General features: G+C 39.4%; 1 protein-coding gene across 7 annotated transcripts in view; it reads left to right on the top strand.

Moving 5' to 3' along the window:
* CADPS (calcium dependent secretion activator) overlaps nt 1–20998 on the top strand; it is a 706678-nt gene that overhangs the window by 437374 nt on the left and 248306 nt on the right. For all 7 annotated transcript variants that reach the window (XM_082264950.1, XM_082264948.1, XM_082264947.1 and 4 more), the window contains exon 12: nt 14267–14403. In XM_082264950.1, the coding sequence (XP_082121076.1) occupies nt 14267–14403 (137 nt within the window). The remainder of the gene's footprint in view (nt 1–14266; nt 14404–20998) is intronic.

The following is a 20998-nucleotide window of genomic DNA, read 5'->3' as shown; positions in this document are numbered from 1 at the left end:
GTCAGCAATAGTCGATTCAAAATCAATACATTTTTTGATAAGACATTCATTTTAGATGAACCTTTAATTTCCATAATGGCCATAGACATAACACGGTGGTCTAATGTGCATGACCGATTTGTCCACCAAATAAGTATTTTAGAGGCAGATAGGTAAAAAGACATTTCCCAAGGGGGCACACCTAGAAGGTCAACCTCACCTAGAAGGTCAATCTCAACTCAGGAAAATTGTTCACCTAACATTAACTGAGAAAAAAAAACTCTACTTTGGGGGGCGGGTGGTACATGAGGTCTCTTTTAGTATGAGAGATGGAAAGAGATATTAAGAATATCTTCTTATCCAATACATCTTGCATGTCAAGAAATTATTTAACTTCTTCATGTGTTTTCCAAATTTGAGCTGGAACAACCTTGATTTTAAACAACACCAATTTTGCATGCTCTGCTTTACTGGCAATGTTGGACACCTGTGAATGGTTATACTGCACCAAGCCTGATGATCTTTAATTGATCACCCTCTAAGCCTGCAAGTAGCCTGAAAAGAAAAGTAATGTGAAAACACTATAATTATAAATACAATATAATTCATATAATTCCCTAGTAAATATTAATTTATTTTTATGTTAGAATGTCTAAAACGGAGTTTGTCTTATGTGCATACAATGAGTAATAATCTCCATGGTATAAAAAGTGTAATATTTTTCAATATTGAAAATGTTCTCCATCCCAGTTATGCTTTAGAACAGTTTGTAAATCAACTTCTCAGTCATTTGAAGTATTTTTTGTAAGTATCTTAAGATTGCCAAAATCATGCTGTCGACAGTATACCAATTTCTGTAATTGTTTCCAAAGAGTTATAGATCTTAAAGTTTTCCAAAAATGTTATTCCAACTTTTATATTATATTGCTGCTTTAAAATAAAAAATAAAAAAAAATAGAAACTGTAACACTGATCTAGCATAATAATACAGTGGGCCAAATTTTAGTTTATATGTTTTTATTTGCATGCAACCTTTTATAGTATTATTGTTATATTTTAAAAATTCTAAATTTGAAGGCACTCTAATTTCAATATATTTCAAGAATTCTTCTGTTGAACATTACAAAATCTGTTTTTTTTTAATCTTCACCAAGTAGATTGCCTGTATTTTTCACTTAAGGGATCCAAACAATAACCATTTATTTATAGCATTTTGTATTTTAATTATATGGATTCCAATAGATTACATTTCAAAGAAAGACAGCTACATTAAGAATTATTTTCACATTTGACATATATTGTGATATATTCAGACATTGTTGCCTATGAGAAATATTAGATACTATGCTGTCCAAACTACAGAAAGAAAATTGAGGTAAGGGTGCCTTTAAAGAGAGAATTGAAAAAAATGCATTTTGTCTCTGTTTTCTGTCATAGTCCCGTTGTTCCTCTGTTGGCATTTAGTTTATTAAACTATAATTCCCTATTTATTTTACATTTTTGTTTTAATATCAGTTTTCCTTTTGAAATACTTAAGAAGGCATACAATCTACTGGCCATGAGAGTTGGCAAATATGTATTTGGAGTATTTTGAATGCAATATGAGAAGGAGCAGGTGATGTTCTCCCTCCTGACCATGAATACAATACTCCTTTTCCTTCCTTCTTTCTTTCTCTCCTTTATTTTGCTTACATTCCCCTTGGATAGCAGGCAGAATTTAATCTCCACTTCTTCAAGCAGAAACAATATTCTTTTTTTGAGTGTCTGAATAGGACTCCAGCAAGCAATGCTGCAATATGATACCATGCTGGAGTTTGCTATTTTTTTTATTAAAAATATCTACAAATATATACACAAGTTAAAAGGGAAAGGATGAATGAGAGAACGAATGAATGGACTTCTTGGATTGAAATTTCAGTACTTGCACCATTCGCTATTTTGTGAGATCTTGACGATTGTTTGTTCTGCTTGACATAAATCTTTTTAACACTCCATTCAGTTCACTGCTATGTTTTATTGTATGATCAACTCGTATCTGCTACATCCACTATTAATGTTTCAAGCTTTTCGGCATTTGGTAGGCCTGCTATAATCCATCCTCTAACTGGCTTGCCTTCAAGCGCCAAAACGCATGAAACCTAATTTTAACATTCCACATTAATAGCATGAAAAAAAGTGTGCGCAAGTCACAACAAAGCATGCAAATTTTTTACATATGTTCCTATGAACTCTGTTTATGAATTACCGGTCGCTCATGAAATATCTTGCATAATATATACAGGTTAACCCATATCACTTGTGTTACTTTGCAGTTTCCTGCAATTCATCATAATATAGATAAGTCTAAATAGTTAGTAATATTTTAATTCTAGTACTTAGCAACATCAAACTGTATGAAAACTTTTCATCGATGGACCAGCAAAAAACTCTATCAGGATTTTTTGGTTTAAGATAAATGTATTGAAGTTAGTAAAAATATAAAAGGGACCATTAAACCATTAGGTATATAATACAAGATTGCATTATATTACTGATGCTTACATGTAACTAGGCTTAGCTTGTGACCACATTGTAAAAAAAGATTGTGAAAAACGTGTGTATGTGCACGTATGTGTGCTAAGATGATATATATATATATATTTAGCATGCTGAAGTTGTAATGCAGAATACTCGACCTCCAAAATGATATCAATTTTATTTTAAGGTCTCAAGGTTGTACTCTTTATTCTTTTTCAGCCAAGCTGAAATATATATTTTATTTTAGACATTTTGGTTACAGTGGGAAACATGTTTGCTTTAAAGACCTGAAATTAAATAGCACAATTAGAAACAAAAAAGAAAAAAAATAGAAAAAAAGACGTCTGTCAGATTTTAAAATGGTTTATTTAACCTTTGGGCAGATATGTCCTCAGTTCCTGCCAGGACAGGAAGTGATAGGAAATTTCTTAAGCAGGAACATAGAACAAAATCAAATTTTTAGTACAGGGCGGAAGAATTGAATTTCTAACAATGTTTTTTATTGTTTTCTGAGCCTTCTATGCTGGCCCCATTTCTTGTCTGAATGTCACAGGGGCAGGAAAGGGGGGAGGGGGATTTCCCCAGTGAGATGAAAACAAAAATCAGAGAGAGTTTATGGCTTCCAACCATTCAATTACAGAATGAAAAAAACAAGTTTTGACTGGAGCTGGGCAATAACTTAAAGCCGATCTTCACCCTCAAATACAAGTTGCCTTCTCTCTCCACCACTACTCCCCTTCTCCCCTCCTCTTCATACAGAGTGCATTTTTTACCTTGTTTCCTTGGGGGAAAACGTAGAGCCTGCCCTCCATGCACGTCACTTGCCAAGATAAATTACATGCATCATGCCCGCTATGCCCCCTGGCATAGTCCTTTATTGAGAAAGGGGGAGGGGGCAGGCCTAGCACAGCATCATCGAGAGGCCCGCCAGCTGAACCCATAAGAGCCTACACGCCTCTCGATGACAACACATAAGAAGATGGCAGCGCGGGAGTAATTGGGGGCAGAATTCTGAGAGGATTCTGCAGGACATTGCTGGATTTGCTGGGCAGGTGAGTATCCAGGCTAAAAAAAGAAAATAGGGTGGAAAGGCTGGAGATCCGCTTTAAGAGATAGATTTTTCTTTAACCCTTTTTGTTTTTTCAAGCAATCATATTTGCTAATATGGCAAAAAACCTGCCCTTTAGTACATTCATGTTAAGCATGAGCTGCAATGAAATTATAAAACCTGACGTGAGCCTTCCATTGACAGCATTTTGAAATAGAAAATCAAAAAAATCAGCTAAAAAATATCCAACATGGCTGAATGGCAGCTTCTTCTAATCAATTAGCCAAATATATCTGTGACCGTTTCCAGGTGCCTGTAGCTATGAGCATGAAATCCTTATTCAGCTGAAATGTGTTGATCAGGTTACCTCATATCTATGAGTGCTTCTAGCGTAAATGTTTCTCATTTTCAAACTTAGCTTTGGATACAATATTTGCATAAACATTTTGTTAAAAAGTATTTAAAACATAATAGTTTCAGTGTTTAACTTTTATTGTATTAGCAGAAAACTCAGGATTAGACCCTTAAGGATTTTTTACTAAAGGAATATTTGTTCGATGCACTTTTAATTTTGGAACCAAGAATATATTGTAATATTTCTAATGTAAGATATGTATTATACGAAACTAGTATTGACTATACATGTTCTCAATGAATTCATTAAAGTATATTTAAACCCAAGAGAAAAAAATGTATATATTGCAGCCTACCAGTCCTTAGTTGTGTTGGCTGAATTCGTTTTCTTTTTTCAAGCCTTGAACCTTTTGATCCTGCCTACTAACCTTCACAGCTATCACTCCCCTCCCCCCAATGTCATTGACTTGAGGAGGGGGAAAAGCCTGTGTACTCTAAATCTGAGACTCTAGGGTGACAAAGCTGTTCCTCATTAGATACCATGTGGTAGTGAGTCTTGTCACCCTAGGACAGGAAGTGTGTGACTTGTAGGACCGCAGGTGAAAATAAAGAAAAAAAGCCCTGGAAAAGGAAATGAATTGAACACCCTATTTAGGAACTGGTAAGCTGAAATTTATAAGTTTTGGGGTTTAGATATTCTCTAAATGAATTTATAGTTACTTTGAAGGAAATAATAAAAGCAAACATCACATGACTTCACCTAATATTCAGGTTGGCAAACTTATTTGGTGTCTTTGTGTGTAGATCCTTTGTTACCCTGTTTTGTTTTGTTTTGTTTTTTTCATTACAATGTATTTTAAATATTGGGCCAGTATGTTATATTTTTCCTTTATTGTATATTTTTTCAGCTGTTTTGTATGAAAAAGTAACAAAAAGAAATAATGAAGCTCTTTTATACCCAATACTATTTTTCCTTTCAGATATTTTTATATCATTTTGGTGTTAATTTTGTCTAAGAAAATATTTTCATCTACTAAATTAACACTATTTTAGTCGACTAAGATACGACTAACACTAAAATAGCATTTCAAAAGACTTTGACTAAAACTAAATTGAAATTTGACTTCAAAATTAACACTGTTCTTACTAAATAATGATAAACACTGCTATTGACCATCACTAGACCACAGAATGAGCTAATTTACTAAAGGACCATGGGCTTGTCAAAGTGAATGCTAACTTTGTAAAGTAAATATTTACTTTATCTTAGTCAAGCTGTGAGTACCCAGTCATGTAGGAGCAGGAACAGAGGGGTGCCAAACTAAGTGCAGTATTAAAAGCAACAATTTAATTAAAGGCAAATAATTGGCAACTCACAAGATGGATGAGTAATACAGGCAAATATGGGTAGGAATCGTCAGTCTCCAAGCTTTCCTGGGCTGGTCCGGTGTCACAGCAACTTCGAGCAATAGCTGTGTCACTGGGTTTGTAGCAAGAAGCGGCCACTCACCACAGTAACCAGTGTGGAACGCATCCTAATCATTCCTTATTTTGGCTTTTAGACCAGATGATCAATAAATGTTTATGCAAAATATTGTATTATACTGTATTTGTACTACGTTCATATTATGGCCTTGTATAGATGCGAATGTCTAATATGATATACTACAGAGTAAACCTTTGGGCCCACCCCCCTCAACTTGTTGTCCTTATAGCAAACTGACATAACTCTCAGCGAATCATGTCCGTCCCCTCCATCCATTTTCCCTATATTAGTAGGCTGACATGCCCGTTAGCCAATCAGATATGAAGAAGAAGCAGAAGCTTTGAAACGCATTACTGCCCATCGACACGCCAGCACGCCCTCCAGTGACGTCACGTCCAGCCTGGCACCATCTTGTGTTCCACGCTGATTATGGCAGCAAGTGGCCACTTCCTTCTAAAAACCCAGTGACACAGCTATTGCTTGAGGCTGCCATGACACTGGAACATCCCAGGGAAGCTTGAAGACTGACAATTCCTACCCATTCTTGCCTGTATTACTCATCCATCTTGTGAGTTGCCAATTGTTTTATTTTATTAAATTGTTGCTTTTAATACTGCACTTAGTTTGACATCCCTCTGTTCCTGCTTTTTATCACACAGAGTTATCTGCTTCACTCTAAGGGTGCTGCCGCCAGGTGCTGTTTGATCATCTTTCAATCCCATGGACTTTCAATGGACTTATTCATTTCGTTATAATGTTTGTTGATTATATGCCCAATACATCCCTCTAGTACCACTAAATACTGTTTTATTCCAGTACCCAGTCATGTGCAAGGGATTTTAATTTGGAACTTTTTGATGGCCCAATAAAGGAGGAGTGCTACTCCCCATTAATCCATGATCCAGTGCAATTTCTATCCAGTGGGACCTCTTCCCTGAAGCTGTTCCTTTTCTCAATTCATGTGGCTACCCTATTGACAAGGTTATCCCATACAGTGCAGGAGCCACTGGTAGAGGGGAAAATCGGAGCACCGACTGCCCTTGACTGAGGAATAAGATACACATTTTTCTGTATAACTTCCCCTAGACAAAATTAGCAATTTATCCTGCACTTTGGGAGATGGAGGTGGGCACTGTTTTTTTTTTTTTTTTGTTCAAATCACAGCCACTTCAGCAGGGACTGGCTAAGATTCGAACCATGGATGGGCAGGCTGAATGTTCCCAAATTAAAACAACCAGCCTTTTGGATTTTGCATGGCTGGTAAGCTGAATGTACCCAAGTGGAAACAACCAGCTTGTCGAATTTTACATGCGCTTATTGCAAGCAGCTATTATAGCTGCTAGCAGTGATCACTGTGTTCTCTCGACAGGGACAGCCCACCCCCCCTCCACCACTGGGAGAACACAGTGGTGAAGTGGTGATTCCCTGATTAACACTGACTGTGTTGATGGGGGAATCAAGCGATTTTCTTTCCTATGACTGTGGTTGCAGAAAAGAAATTGCTCCATCTATGACTGGCTTGAGTGAATAATCACCTTATAGTGATCAGTGAACTTTCACTTTGCAAAGTAAATAATCTCTACTTCTATTAGAATAATAACAGATCACAGTTTTGCTGTTTCCCTTGTTTTCCAAAAGTTTTACGTTGAGCTGTAAACTTGTGATAAGTTATGAATTTACAGCAGTAAGATACTATATGAAATTCACAACTGCCATTGTTATAGGAACCATTGAGTCTATATTTTTATTTTTCTCAACTTTTTGGCATTTTTTTTAAATGTTTTCCTACTACTGAGATGCCATCTTAAATGACAAAGTTTATAGACTGGTCTCCCTGTAGCTGGAAGGGTGTGAGTGTGTGGGTCCCTCTGTGGGCTAATACCATCTCATTTGTCCTTCAGCATTGTTTTGGTGCTTTAGGAAGGGTGTCAACAGTTATGAGCACGGCTAGGTATCAGGTTCTTCTTCATTCCCAGTGACCCAGGAAGAGGTGTAGGCCTTGAGGCAATTTATGTTTAGGTAATCATCCCTCCCCTACTCATTAGACTGCAACCTATGCCTCAGTGAACTGTAAAATAGGTTTTATATTACCCCATATCTACCTAATGTGAACACTTCTAGAATGGACTTTTTATGGTTTTCTCAAAATTCCACTTGCCTTATTAACCAATATATCAAGAAATCCAAAACGATACAGTACAAATAGTGCTTCATCTATTCTATGCTTCATCTATTCCATTCTAATCAGTAAATTATCTTGGGGATTTATGTGTGTGGATCAAAACCTCTTCATGTCTTTAGTTAATGGCATTTTGAGTTAATTCTATTCAAAATTATTAACAATAAGTGGATCTCAGGTTTTCGGGGGATTCTCAAGGTCTAATTCCCACACTGTCATCAGTTATTAAATAAATTTTATTAGGAAGGTTGCAGATGCAATTTCCTGGCCCATATGTGGGCCAGTTCGGTTGCACATATATGCGGGCCAGTTCGGTTGCACATATATGCGGGCAAGTTCAGTTGCACATAATCATAGTGAATTCTTTTTATGAATACACAGGCCTACAAGAGCCCTTCATCAGGCTGGTGGCTAGTATGAGAGATCCTAATATTTTGGTTCATGCCTTAAAACAACACCAACCCCCCCCACCAATGCTGAAAGCATATAGTCTGGTGCTTGCTTGGCATTGGGGCCATGCATAGAACCCTTGAGCTATGTATGTGTTTTAGTGATCGTTTTATATTGTTTTTTTTAATGCCGATACCGATATTTTGGTCATCATATATCGATATCGGCCGATATTTTCGGACATGTAAAAAAAAATATATATATATTTTTTTTTAAGGTACTCCTTGTGGAGGGATCTGGGGGTCTAAAAGACCCCAAACCCCTCCTCGGCACTGAAAAGCATTCAAAACGCTAAGTTTGGCTGTTATGAATCCTGTCAGTTTTTTTATTTCGGCGTCGAGTACCCAAAAGTGATGTCATGAGTGATGCCATCCTCCGGATGGGGATGCTAACACCATTTTTTATTATTCTGCTGAAAACAGAAAAAAAATATATATGTATATATATATATATATATATATATATATATATATATATTTTCTTTGAAAGAAATCAATCAACCATTATTTTTTCCTCGGAATTCTTATTTTTGAATCCTTCTCATCAAAAGTTTTAGTAAGATTTTGCTTTTGCACAGTTGCAAGCTAAGACCTTTTTTTTGTTAACTCACAGTTTAGTAAAACACTTTATACCTAGCCTTTAATTGTAAAATTGCAGTGGCCGTATCTTCTTTTTTCTTTCGCAAAAGTTTAGCTTTTGGCTTATTTTAATGATTATTATGGATTTTTTAGTATGGCTTTGTTGCTGATATATGCACTTGCTTTAAGTGAGCACTGCATTTTAAATTCAAATATATTAAAAGATTAGACACTCAAGCTATACAATTCTAACAGCAGGCACAGTGGGGGATTGAGGGTTTCTCAGCAGTGAATAGGAGTTTTTTATATTTCTGCTCACAAGGTTAGCCAGGCATTTTCAATAGTACAGCTTCCCTTTATTTCAATGTTCTCTCTTCATGCTTCAATGCATTTACCAATAAAGTCTACTAAATAAATAAATATAAATTTATGTTTATGGGATAGTAATAACTTTTTTAAACCACAGACATTATTTACTATTTGTCATGAATATCATGTCCTATAATAGACCTTTTTTTTCTCCTTCCTAGTCATATAAGCTAACAGGGTCAGCAAAGACACTTGAGCTATTTCAAACACTTGCAGTCCAGTTTTATTACAATATCTTAGCTGGTTAATAGGTAGTTTTAATTTGTATTCTGTTCTAAAAGTGTATACATAGTCACTTTTTTTTGGATTAAGTACAGAATGTTGAAACCCCATCTTGCTATTTTGTGATGTCTGTGTCCTGCTGGGGCAATTTGTCTTCACGCCCAGTCTTGGGCCAAGGTCAGTGAGAGGAAATGCCCCCCAAAGTAAGTTGAATTCACATTTAGACAGTTGATACAAGAGCATTTGTTCCCACTGGAAGATTTCCCCTTACCTCATGCACTCATGACAATTCAAAAATGTAGGATTTCCACCTACTTTCTGTCTCCGTGATGTTGGTCACAATGACACCTAGAGAGGTGAATTTGCACAGAGGGGGACACAGATAGCAATAAAATTTGACAATTCCTCTAATCACTTCCCACGCTATTCAAAACTAAAAAAGTTTTACATACTGTACACTTTATTCAAGATTTTTTATTGTTTTATTGTTTTTTATAAGGATATATATTATATTACAATGTCCTAGAGGATGTAAGTAGCTTTTGCTTAGTCATTGTAATGATTGTCAATATTTTTTTTGGGGGGGGGGGGGATTATCAAAAAAATCAATTTTTACATTATCAGTTTTTGAACAACAGTTTTAATAAATATAAATTGTCGTGCACTTTGTTTGACAATGGCATTGCTTCTCTCCTCCAAACCCAGCATCTTTATATTATTTGTAAATGTCAATTTTTTTTTTTTTTTGCTGTCTGTGTCTCTGCTAGGGAGATCAAGCCCCTGTTCTTACCGGCGCCACCTGTCATGCAATATGACAGTTCCAAATCGCATGACAATTTGCATCCCATTGCCGGCAATGGAACCGTTCATATCGCTGCCACTCATGTCAAATCGATTATTAAAAAGGTTCCTGCACTACTTTTTGATGATTTCATTGCGACTTGCATAGACTTCTCTTAAAATAGGTCACAAGCCAAAATTAAATCAGCAGTGCAAATCGCATTGATGTGCAGCATTGAAAATCACGCTGAAGCAGCACAATTGCAAAACCACACTGGTGTGAACAGGGGCTTATTCTGTTTGTTCCTCCTGGTAACTGCTGTCACCTGGACTGAAATTGAAGAAAAGTCCAACATTTTTAGTGATCACCAGAACAGAAAAAAGAGGGCGGGCAAAGTATCGTTTAACCACTTGCCGACTGCCTAACGCCGATCTACGTTGGCAGTCAGCCCCTCACAGGCAAAGCGACGTAGGTCTACGTCGCTAGCCTGGGAGGGTCTAGGGAGCGAGCGCGCGCCGCCGGAGTCGCGCTCCCGCGCAGTCACGCACCCCCCCCCCTGCGTGTGTGACCGGCGGACCCGATGTCCGCCGGTCACTCTGCGATCGTCGGGGGAGAGGGAGAAAGTCAGGCGGCTTGTGTAAACAAGCTGCCTGTCATTCTCCCCTGTGTATGAAGGATGATCATACGGTTCTACTATGTAGAACCGTTGATCACTGTTCATACATCTGAAGCCACAGCCAATCACAGTAGAAAGCACGCCCCTAGGGACACACATAGCCCCTCCCTTTCAAAAAAAGTTAACCCCTTCACTGCCAGTGTATTTTTACTGTAACAGTGCATATGTATAGCACTGATTACTGTAGAAATGTCACTGGTAACCCCAAAAGTGTCAAAAATGTCAGTCAAGGGTCCGATCTGTCCGCCGCAATGTCGCAGTACCGCAAACAAAATCGCAGTTCGCTGCCATTACGCGTTAAAAAAAAACGACAAAAATCTTTCCCTTTGTTAGTAAACGCGATAACTTTTGCGCAAACCAATCAAAATACGCTTTTTGCGATTTTTATTTACCAAACATAGGTAGCATAAAACAAATTGGCTGAAAATGTTAAAAAATTTTGATTTTTACATTTTTAGGGGGGGGGAATTTCATATAAAAAAATGTGAAAAATATTGCTATTTTTGCAAAATATACGCTTTTTTTTTGTTTATAGCGCATGATCAAAAAATTGCACAGATGATCAAATACCATCAAAAGAAAGCTCTGTTTGTGGGAAAAAAAGGACGCCAAATTCGTTTAGATACAGCGTCGCACGACCGCGCAATTGTCCGTTAAAGTCACGCAGTGCCGAATCGCAAAATACCCCCTGGTCAGGAAGGGGGTAAAATCTTCCGGGGCTTAAGTGGTTAACCTGTTAGTGCTGGCGCCTCCTGGGCCTTTAGAAGGTTTGTGACACCGGGAGGTGGGGCACAGCTTAAGATCAGGAGACCACGCGGTCCAAAAACATCCGATCGCGCCTTGCTTTTGGTTAGGTTACGGTAACTGTGCCAGGAGCATGCAGAGCACGCACTCTCGGCACAGGTGTATTGGGGTCAATCCACGCAAATATGCATCCCCTCGACTTTAAGGACCAGGTGCTGAGAGGCTGCATATTTGCGTGCGTGCGTACGGCCGGCACCAAGGGAGTTAAAAGAGAAATCTTCCTAATGGGAACATTTGTTCCAGTGACATCTGTGTAAGATAACATTATGGAATGTTGCTCAGTTTGGAAAGATTTCTTCTCATTTCCTGTTCTGTCTTCATAGCAGAAAGTGAGGGGAAATCTTCCCAATGGGACACAAAGGACACGGGGAACATCATAGGGCTTTTAACCATTCTTTACTTTATCCAAGAGAAAAGATTGTGAATGTCACATTTAAATATTCTTTTTAGCGTTTATTGTTAGGCAAATAGACAACAACATTCTTATATTAATACAAGTGTTAATTTATTTGTAATATTAGTTTGAAAGGGGTACCATTTAAAATGCAGTTGATATACAGTATTTTAGCTAAATTCCTGCATAATTTGAATTGGTACACATAAAAAAAAACAAAAAAATGAAAATACATTTAAATGGGTACTCCTTGAATTATTGTTTGAATTAGCTGAACTATTTAGCCTAACAAAAATCTTGACCCATTTTTTTCAATTTCTGATCATAGATGGGTATTTTTCATAAGATAACAAGTATAATATTTTCAGAACTCTACTACATTGCATACTGAATATTTTCTTTGCTTATGTTACATGTAAATATACTGTAGAACTAAATGGAAAACATTGATGACAAGCAATAGAAGATTTTAAAATAGGCAGTAAACATAAATGAAATCAAGGGTTAATGGGAAGGGAAAGAATGTAATTAGAATAAATGAATCATGAATTCTTTATTGTTCGTTTATATCATGTCATCATAATGCAGAGCTCTTTGGAGATTATTAATTATATAATACATTTTACCCAGCGCTTCAAATGTATCTAAAACCAAAACTTTTTTCTTTTTTTAGTTTTGGATAGTGTTGAAGGGTTAGAACAGCTGTTGGGTTTTATTGCTGCATGCGTCCTTGTTGGGTAGATTTAGCCTCTCTATTTGTCTTGATTAATGCCCCGTACACACGCGTCGATAGTTGGCCGTGAATTTTCGGCCAATGTCCGATCGGCCGATTTTCGGCTTGTTAGTATGATGCTTTTGACAGCCGACTCCGACTTTTCGGCCGAATAAAATCTGGTGTGCAGGCTATAAAAGTTTTGTTGGCCGTCAACACAACGGCCGATTTTCCGTCAGTCAGTACAGATTTCGGCAGACAAAAATCTGATGAGCAAGACTGGGCATGCTCAGAGAAGAAAAAAACACACGGAAAGTAAACCAGCACATGACATCACTTCTGAAGTAGAATTTTGTTGGCCGAGAAAATTTGTGCGCAGTCTAGGCACATTCCAACCAACAAAACACAACTTGGACAAAAGTCGGCCTATCGGTCGGCCGATAATCGTTGCGTGTGTACGGGGCATAAGATTGTCACTGGGATTGAAAGTGTGAGAAAATTCAACAGTTTGATTACTGGAACAGAAACAGAATGGAAATCTTCATTGAGGCCCTTGTTCCAGTGCCAGCTGACCAAGGGAGGATTTCCCTTGCTTTGAAGAGATCTTTCCTGTTGTGCCTTCAAAGATGAGTTGAAGAAAAATCTTCTCCATGGTATAGGAACAAAAAAAAAAAAAAACTTGACAGGAGCTTTGATCATATCTTAAACAAAAAAGTGTTGGCTTTAGATATACTTTATTTTATTCTTACACAGGGTCCTCTGCAGACTATGTTCACCACTAGTTTGCATATTTCTGAGAATGATTTGAATCCATGCACAGGTGTTTTTTTTTCAAAATACCTTTCTCCCCATTTTTAATGTAATGCCATTCTGTGGTGACCATTAATGTCTTGCTTCCATTTGGGATTTTCTGTGGAGAGGGAATGATAGTCCAGGAGTTAGGATGGAAGCTGCGGTCTCCAGACAGAATATCTCGTTGCTGTTGTTTCAATGAAAAAGCAAGGAATTGGTGGATCTTTCACCACTCTGGCATGTGCTGAACACTGAAAATTGTATTTGAGATCCACTTAAAGCCATCATAAAGCCCACATTTGTTTCGTTTTGGGTGGGGGATTCAAATGTTGTGAGGTTTTTCGTTCTCCTGACTATGAGCCCATTGGGTACATTTTGTCTCCTCCGTTCCTGTCCTTGTGAAACCCATAGAAGAAATGATGGGAGTGGTTGTCAGTGGGACAGAAAAGCTCCAGCAGAAAGTTCTAACCCTTCATCGCTTCCAAAAATGTGTTTCTTTTTTTGTCTGTCTTCCTGTTCCCAATAGGAACTGAACATAAATCTCTTCAACAAGTGCATAGAAAGCAATAAAAACCTTACAGAGGCTCCAATCCTTTGCTCTAACTAAAACAAATTAAAATGTTAATACAACTTACTTAAAAAGAGTATATAGTTCTGTGCTCTAATGTAAATTAAAAAGGAATAATAATTACCATATTTAGCTAAAAAGCTCATAAATAAATAATAACGTGTTTCCTTATATGATGCTAATGATTCCATGTTAGATAATTTAGTTAAAGGAGCTAGAGACACATTTTTGTGTACTTCATACGTAGATATATTTGTATTTTTTTTTTATCAGGTCTCATTGGATTAAAAAAAAAAAAGGGAGAAATTGTTTCTGTTTTTCTAAACTTTATTTTTTTCCACACATGGAAACAAACAGATGCTGACAGAGCCCAAAAACATGGCATGGATGAATTTATCTCCTCAAACCCGTGCAACTTTGACCACGCCACCCTGTTTGAGATGCTTCAGCGACTTACACTGGACCACAGACTTAATGACTCGTATTCCTGCTTGGTAAGCGGTCTCTGGTGTTTTTTGTAGCAATGTATCTTTTTTTTGTAAATATAATTGGAATTTATTTTTTTTGCTTTGTAAATAAGGTTCAATTTGCCTGTGCAGGTCAAAATAAAAGGGTCACCTAACTCCTTCCACTCCATTTGGCCACTAGGTGAAATACCTAACATTTCTCGGTATAGGTGAGCATGTCACTTGCTCAGCCTCTCCCGTGTGGTTCCTTCTGACTGACCTAGCGCTGTCACATGGAACTGTGGAAAAAGTCCAAAGTTCTGTGTGAGCTTCAGCAAATCAGTCTGTGGCTTTCTGAACATACAGCACTCTGAAATGAACAGTCTCTGCTCCCTGAGTAAATTAATCCTATTGTTTCTGCTTGTTTGAACAATCGAATTGGGACCATTTCATAGAACAGACTCATCTTATAAAACATTCATGGTTAAAGCATTTACCAGTGGCAATAAGGAAGACCTGGTTTTGTCTGGATACATGTCTCCTATGACCTTTTGGTAAAAATCCTAGAACCTAACCCCCATACTGAGGATTATGAGCCCACCTGACTGTTTTTTAGTGTTTTCTTTTAGGCACCAATACATTCTGTAGTACTAATACATTTTATTTAGCCATTTGTGTGATTTTAGATTAGGAGAGTAAAGTGGGAGAAAGCATTGTCAGCAATAATTGCTGCACTGAATTAAAGTTTTTTGGGTGCAGGCTTTACGTGGAGTCTTATTTTTTGTTCTTTGTTTATATTTTGCAACAATTTATCACCTTGATCTATTTATCAACGTCCTTCAGGCAATGATGAGAAAAATGAGAATGTTGTTGGTGACACCGCAACATTTTTAAGTCCGAACTCCAGCTAAAAATTGTTATTTCTCATGCATTCATTGATGAGCACAGCTCTTTTTAATCTTGACCGTAAGGGTTATCGTACCATGGCAGAACAAGAACTTAGCACTGCTTATGAGCAGTCCTGGCTGGTATAAATTCCCTCTTTGTTATAGGCAGCACAGTTATTTCTGCCTAGTGTTTCAGGAGTGAGGACCTAGTCCCTTGCTGAGACCTTAGTTCCATAGCCTTTTTTTCTTGGGATTTTTTCCTGCGAAGATCTTTATTTAACAGCCAGGCTGGGTGACAGGCTGGATAATATATATATAGTAGTCATCCAAGCCTGGCCAACAAGCACATGCAGAACTCTAGCTACGCACTCAGTCGGCTGCAACAGCCTCATCCTGGACTGGTGTGGTCTTGTGGTGGCACACATGACCGGGCACCTGACGTGTGTGTCACAGTACTACCCTTGCTAACTGACCCCCTCAGTGGGAGGTGAATCTGTCTCATAGTGTTACCTGGAAACTTTGTTGATCAGTAAGTAGGTGCCTCCTTCTTCTCTCCCCAGGTGCAGTGTTAGGCACAGGTACCCCTTGGGGTAGTCGGTCCTGTGGGGTTCTCCTCCTCACCTCCATGCCTAAGTTATAGTCTTCAGGCTCAGTCCCCCCCCCCCTTCCCAGGACACAGGGCTCACTTGCCTGCAACATGTCTAACTGTCCTGCCTGGGTCCCCTGATGGATGTGTGGCCCCCTGGTTTTGGCCTAAGAGGGTCCACAGGTGCCAGAATACACCTTTTTTGTTTTCCCTTTCTCAGAGGGTATGGGACCAGTGGTTGTGGGCGGTGTGAAGTGCAGGATTCGATCTGGCACCCCTAGTGTGTAGTCAGTCACTTACTATTGCAAGTTGGTTATGCTGTGGGCTGCCTCATGATATTGCCATAGCTTTTGCCTGCCACCTTTCCTGTGAGCATTTGCCATTACTTGCCTTCATTTCCTCCTGGGAACCTGGCGCCGATTTCCTGTGGGGTGAGGCTGTGGTAGGTACATAGCGGGCAGCCTGGGGCACCATGTACCCTTTGGGCTCCTGCCCTTCTCCTGTGATTGGCATTTAGCTCTGGCAGCCTTTTTTGGATAGGCTGCAGCCTATGGCCATATTAGAGTAGCCTCAACTGGTGGCCATTTTGGCAACTCATTCCCTAGGAGCAGGTCGCATCTGATACCAAGTCTCCCCTTTCAACCCCTACAGTAGGGGTTTATTCCTCCTCCCCCGTTGTTGTGCCTTGTGTGGGCGGTGCCCCTTCCTGCGGTTCATGTGGTTGTGCTTCTGTTTTTCACATGGACCTTCTTTCCCTTCCCATTGTGGGGTTTTTTTTGCAGATGTGAAGCCAAACAGTTAGCTATCACCTCTTTAAATATCATGTTCCCCCCCAGGTTGGTTCCCCTTGCAGGAAGTTCTTCTATGAAAGTGGACCTCTCTTCCTGTCATGGATCTCCCATCTCCAGGTTGGACAAGACTCTGGGAAGGACCCTACTGCCTTCAAGGGTCTGGCGGACAGGGAAAAGTATCAGTTGCTGCCCTCTGTTTACGGTTGCTTTTTTGGCCCTTTGTCCAGTTTTGATACGGCCCTTATGTCACAGACCCTTACCGAGAAAGCTCTGCACTTACACCAAGGTCCGGGTAGGAACAAATCTCCCAGACCTCCATTGACCTTATGGACTGACTGGTCCTGGGCCTCAGGTTCATATGTGCTGCATCTAGAATGTGGCCCATTGCTTTCCAGCTTCTGTCTCAGTTGTGGTGTTTTGGTCAGTTCTCTGGCTTCAGAGTTGGTATGCTATCCAGATGTCTAAGAAGGCCCGGGTTGGTTTACACTTCCACAGTGCGCAGCTCTTTGGTGCCCCCCTGGACAACATTATCGAAGACCTTATGGGAGGGTAAAGTCTCTGCCTCCCATATTTCAGCATTGGCAAGGAGCTGCACCACAAGCAGGATCTCACTTCCCTTTAGGCAGGTGGACTTTTTGCTCACCCGGCTCCTTGGGCAAAGCATCCCAGCCCTTAAAGGCTCACACAGGTGTTACAGGGTTTCAGGGCTCGCAAACCCTTCAAGTCTATTGAAGGCTTGTCCCCACCTGTTTACAGGGTGGGGGGTTGCCTTAGTTGGTTTGCAGATCCATTGACTTCACTGCTTTCTGACAAATGGGTCTGTGTACTAATTTTGACTACATTCCTTTCCTCTTCGCCAGACTAGTTTCTTCCTTCAAATCCCTTTCTCTTCTCATCTCATCTGCAGGCTCTTTGCAGGGCTGTGCAGGATCTGCTTCTCCAGGGCATGATAGCCCAGGTCGAGGCCGACCTGTTTACTGTTACGAAGAAAGAAGAAGTTCATCCCATCCTAAAGGCTCTAAATTACTTTGTGAAGGTGAAGAAGTACAAGATGGCAGCCATCAATTTGGTGGTGGCCTTTCATCCTCAGGGGGATTTCCTGGCCTGCATGAATATCAGGGCTGCATACTTGCACCTCACCATAAGTGCTGGGCATCAACACTTCTTACACTTTACGTTTGGGGATTTGCATTACCAATTATTGGTGCTCCTCTTTGGTCTGCCTCCCCTGTCTATGGACAATCATATTTAGCTGAACCTAGGGGGCAGGGTGTCTCTTGTGGTCTTCCTCACCTCTGGCCAGAAAGCGGTTTCTCCCGCTGCTATGGACAGGGGTCACTACAGATGCCAACCTGAGATTGGGCGATCAGGTTATGTTTAGAGCAGTGGAGAGAGCTTATTCGTGGGCGCCTGGTCTGGATTTAATCAGACGATGCCATGGCAGTGGCCTATGTCAACCATCAAGGTGGCATGAAAAGTGTGGCAGCTGTGCTGGAGGCCCACAGAATCCTTTGATCGGCAATACGTCCAGTGCCGACCATCTCCTCCATGTACAATCCAGGCATGTAAAACTGGCAGGGGGTTTACCTCAGTCATCAGACAGAAGTGTTTGACAGCTTTGTCTGCAGTAGGACACGTTGGACATCGATCTCCTGTCATCCTGTCTCAACAGTACAAGAAGTACTGAGGTTTGTGGCAAAAGCAAGGGATCCCCTAGTGGATGCGATGGACGCAGATGCTATGAACACTTTCGTAGCACCATGGAGCCAGTATTGCCCCGTTTTTGCCATTCTTCCTCTCAGGCTTCTCCCTTTTCTGCTGTGTAGTATAGATGCCGCAGGGGTTCCAGTAATCCTGTTGGACCCAGACTGGCCTCTTCATCCCTGGTATGAAACTGGTCATTGATGCGCCTTGCAAGCTGCCCCTATCAAAAGACCTTCAGTCCCAAAGGCTGATCTTCCACCCTGCTTTACTGTTGCTGGCTTTGACGTTTGGCTATTAAAAGACAGGTTCTGAGAGACAAGGGGTTTTTGGGCTCAGGGATTCCTACAATGCTGAAGGCCTGTAAATCTACCTTAAATCCTTATACCTGGGAGGCCTACATTTCATGGTGTGAGGCTGCAGAGCTATTCCTGCATTCATTCTTGGTGGCTCAGATTTTGACCTTTCTTCATTGAGACGTTGACCAGATCTTGTCATAAGTATCATTAAGGGTCACGTTTCTGCCCTTGTAAATTTTCTTTCAACATCCCTTGACTACTCACCTCTTAATTTATATCTTTATTCAAGGGGTTTGGCTTGTGGCTCCACCAGTACAACCTCTGTTGTCCCCTTAGGACTAGAATTTGATTCTTTCATTACTCAGTGTAAAATCCCTTTCTCTGAGTTCTGTGACCAACAAAGCACGTGCCCTCTATTGTTTTTTTTTTCCCTTGTACTCTTTTGTGACTAACTGAGCTGCCTATATAAGGGAGGGGGTTTATACCAGCTAGGACTGCCCATAGGCAGTGCTGATTTCTTTTTTGGCTTAGTGTCCTACTCCTTTAGGTGGCACTATAAACCCTACTGTCAAGATTAGGAAAGCTGTGTCTGTCAATGAATTTAGAAAAAAAGATTTTACGATGAGTAGCAAAAATGCAGTTTTCTTTTGGATAGAGCAGGCCAGGGTTAGTGCATCTATAAGGTTTGTATTATTGTCTGTCATTATGGGGAGCTCTACAACCAGGACACAGACAAAAGCACATTTTTAGTGCACTACAGAAGGGATAGCACATTTGATAATAATTAACTGCTGTCTGTTGATAAGATAACTGTGAAAATAAGTAATAAATTGTAAAATAAGATAACCATATCCCACATTTCTTTTGTGTTTGTCACAAGGACAGGAAGTGGGGGAAAAACCTCCCAATGGGGTCAAAAATAATTAAAGGCCTAGTAGAAATTTTAACATTAGAATAAGAATTATTTTAGCATATCTTAGGTGTAAAAACAAATAGAATTTCACAGTTAAAGTGTTTTTAAACCCAAAAACAAAATGTAGTATATTGCAGCTTACCAGTCCTTAGGCACCAACAGTTGTGCATTTTCCAAAAGGAAGGCAGGCAGTACACTTACTATACAATTTAATAGAAGAGGATTCAGAGGGCCCGACTTGTTAGAGCTTACAATCTAAAAGGAAGGAGCAAATTATAGAAAAGTTGATGACTGTGAGGGATGAGATAATGGAGAAAATAAAAGTTTAGTTTTTAGGTGGAGGCAGTATCGGCTTTTCAGGAATGCCTAAAGGTGGATAGTCTAGGAGACAGTCAGACAGATTGAGGTAAGGAGTTCCAGAGGATGGGAGAAGCTTTGGGGAAGTCCTGAAGAAGAGCATTGGATGAAGTTACAAGGGAGCTAGAGAGCTGGAGGTCCTGGGAAGAACAAAAATTACAACTGTGGTTGGTATTTTGAAACAGGGTTAGTGATGTAACTGGGGGCAAAGTTGTGGATGGCTTTGTAGGTTGTAGATTCTGATAGAAATCCAAAAACCTTGCAACTTCTTTTGTAATAAACTGAAATATCAACCATTGTTATCAGCTTTGTCAGCTATCTTTTGCAAGCTTCAAAGTTAAGAAGAGGGGTGGTTTTTTGTACTCTAAATAGGAAGAGCAACCTAGGGTGATAACCCCCTTAATAAGCATTGCCACCCTAGGAAAAAAAGCCTAAAAATGAAACTAATGAAGTCATTACATCTAAAGACATCTAAATATTTGGTTTAGGGTTTAGTTACAATTTAGACGAGAGCAATCAAATTAACTCCTCCATAAAACCTTTCACTGTACAGAATGCCTTATTTTTACTTCTTTTTAAAGTACACTCAGTGGTCATTTCTTTAAGTTTTCCCATAACAACAGTTTTAATTCCCAAGATGCCAGTCTGTTTACCAAGGTCCTGACCTGTTATTGAATAATTAAATACAAACCTACATTTTACTATGAAGGATTTGGAAAAATACTAAATCCTTCTTAAGGGGATTTGTCCACACAATGCCTAGATAATATAGTGAGAGCTCGATGTTGGGTGGGTATGTAAGCATGGCTATTATTCAAGACACCTTTTTAACTCTACCCTTTAATTTGCCTCTGGTGGTATATACTTTGCTTACTGACCATTTGTAATCAATACTAAGAGCAATAGCTATCAATTATGAGTAGGTTAAACGTAAGTTAAAACCACAACTGCAGTTTGTAATGGAAATCTATAATGATATAATTAAATCAAGCTCTGTCGCAAAGTGCCAATGTCCAGAATTCTCATAGCAGCCATCTGCCAAGTCATATTACTGACAGGCAAATAAAATGAAAGAAAAATGTTAACTATAAGAGCAAAATACATTATGG

The sequence above is a fragment of the Pelophylax lessonae genome (genome assembly GCF_965119305.1).
Source record: "Pelophylax lessonae genome assembly, chromosome: 8".
NCBI classification, from domain to species: Eukaryota; Metazoa; Chordata; class Amphibia; order Anura; family Ranidae; genus Pelophylax; species Pelophylax lessonae.
This window is presented reverse-complemented; position numbering and strand designations above follow the sequence as displayed.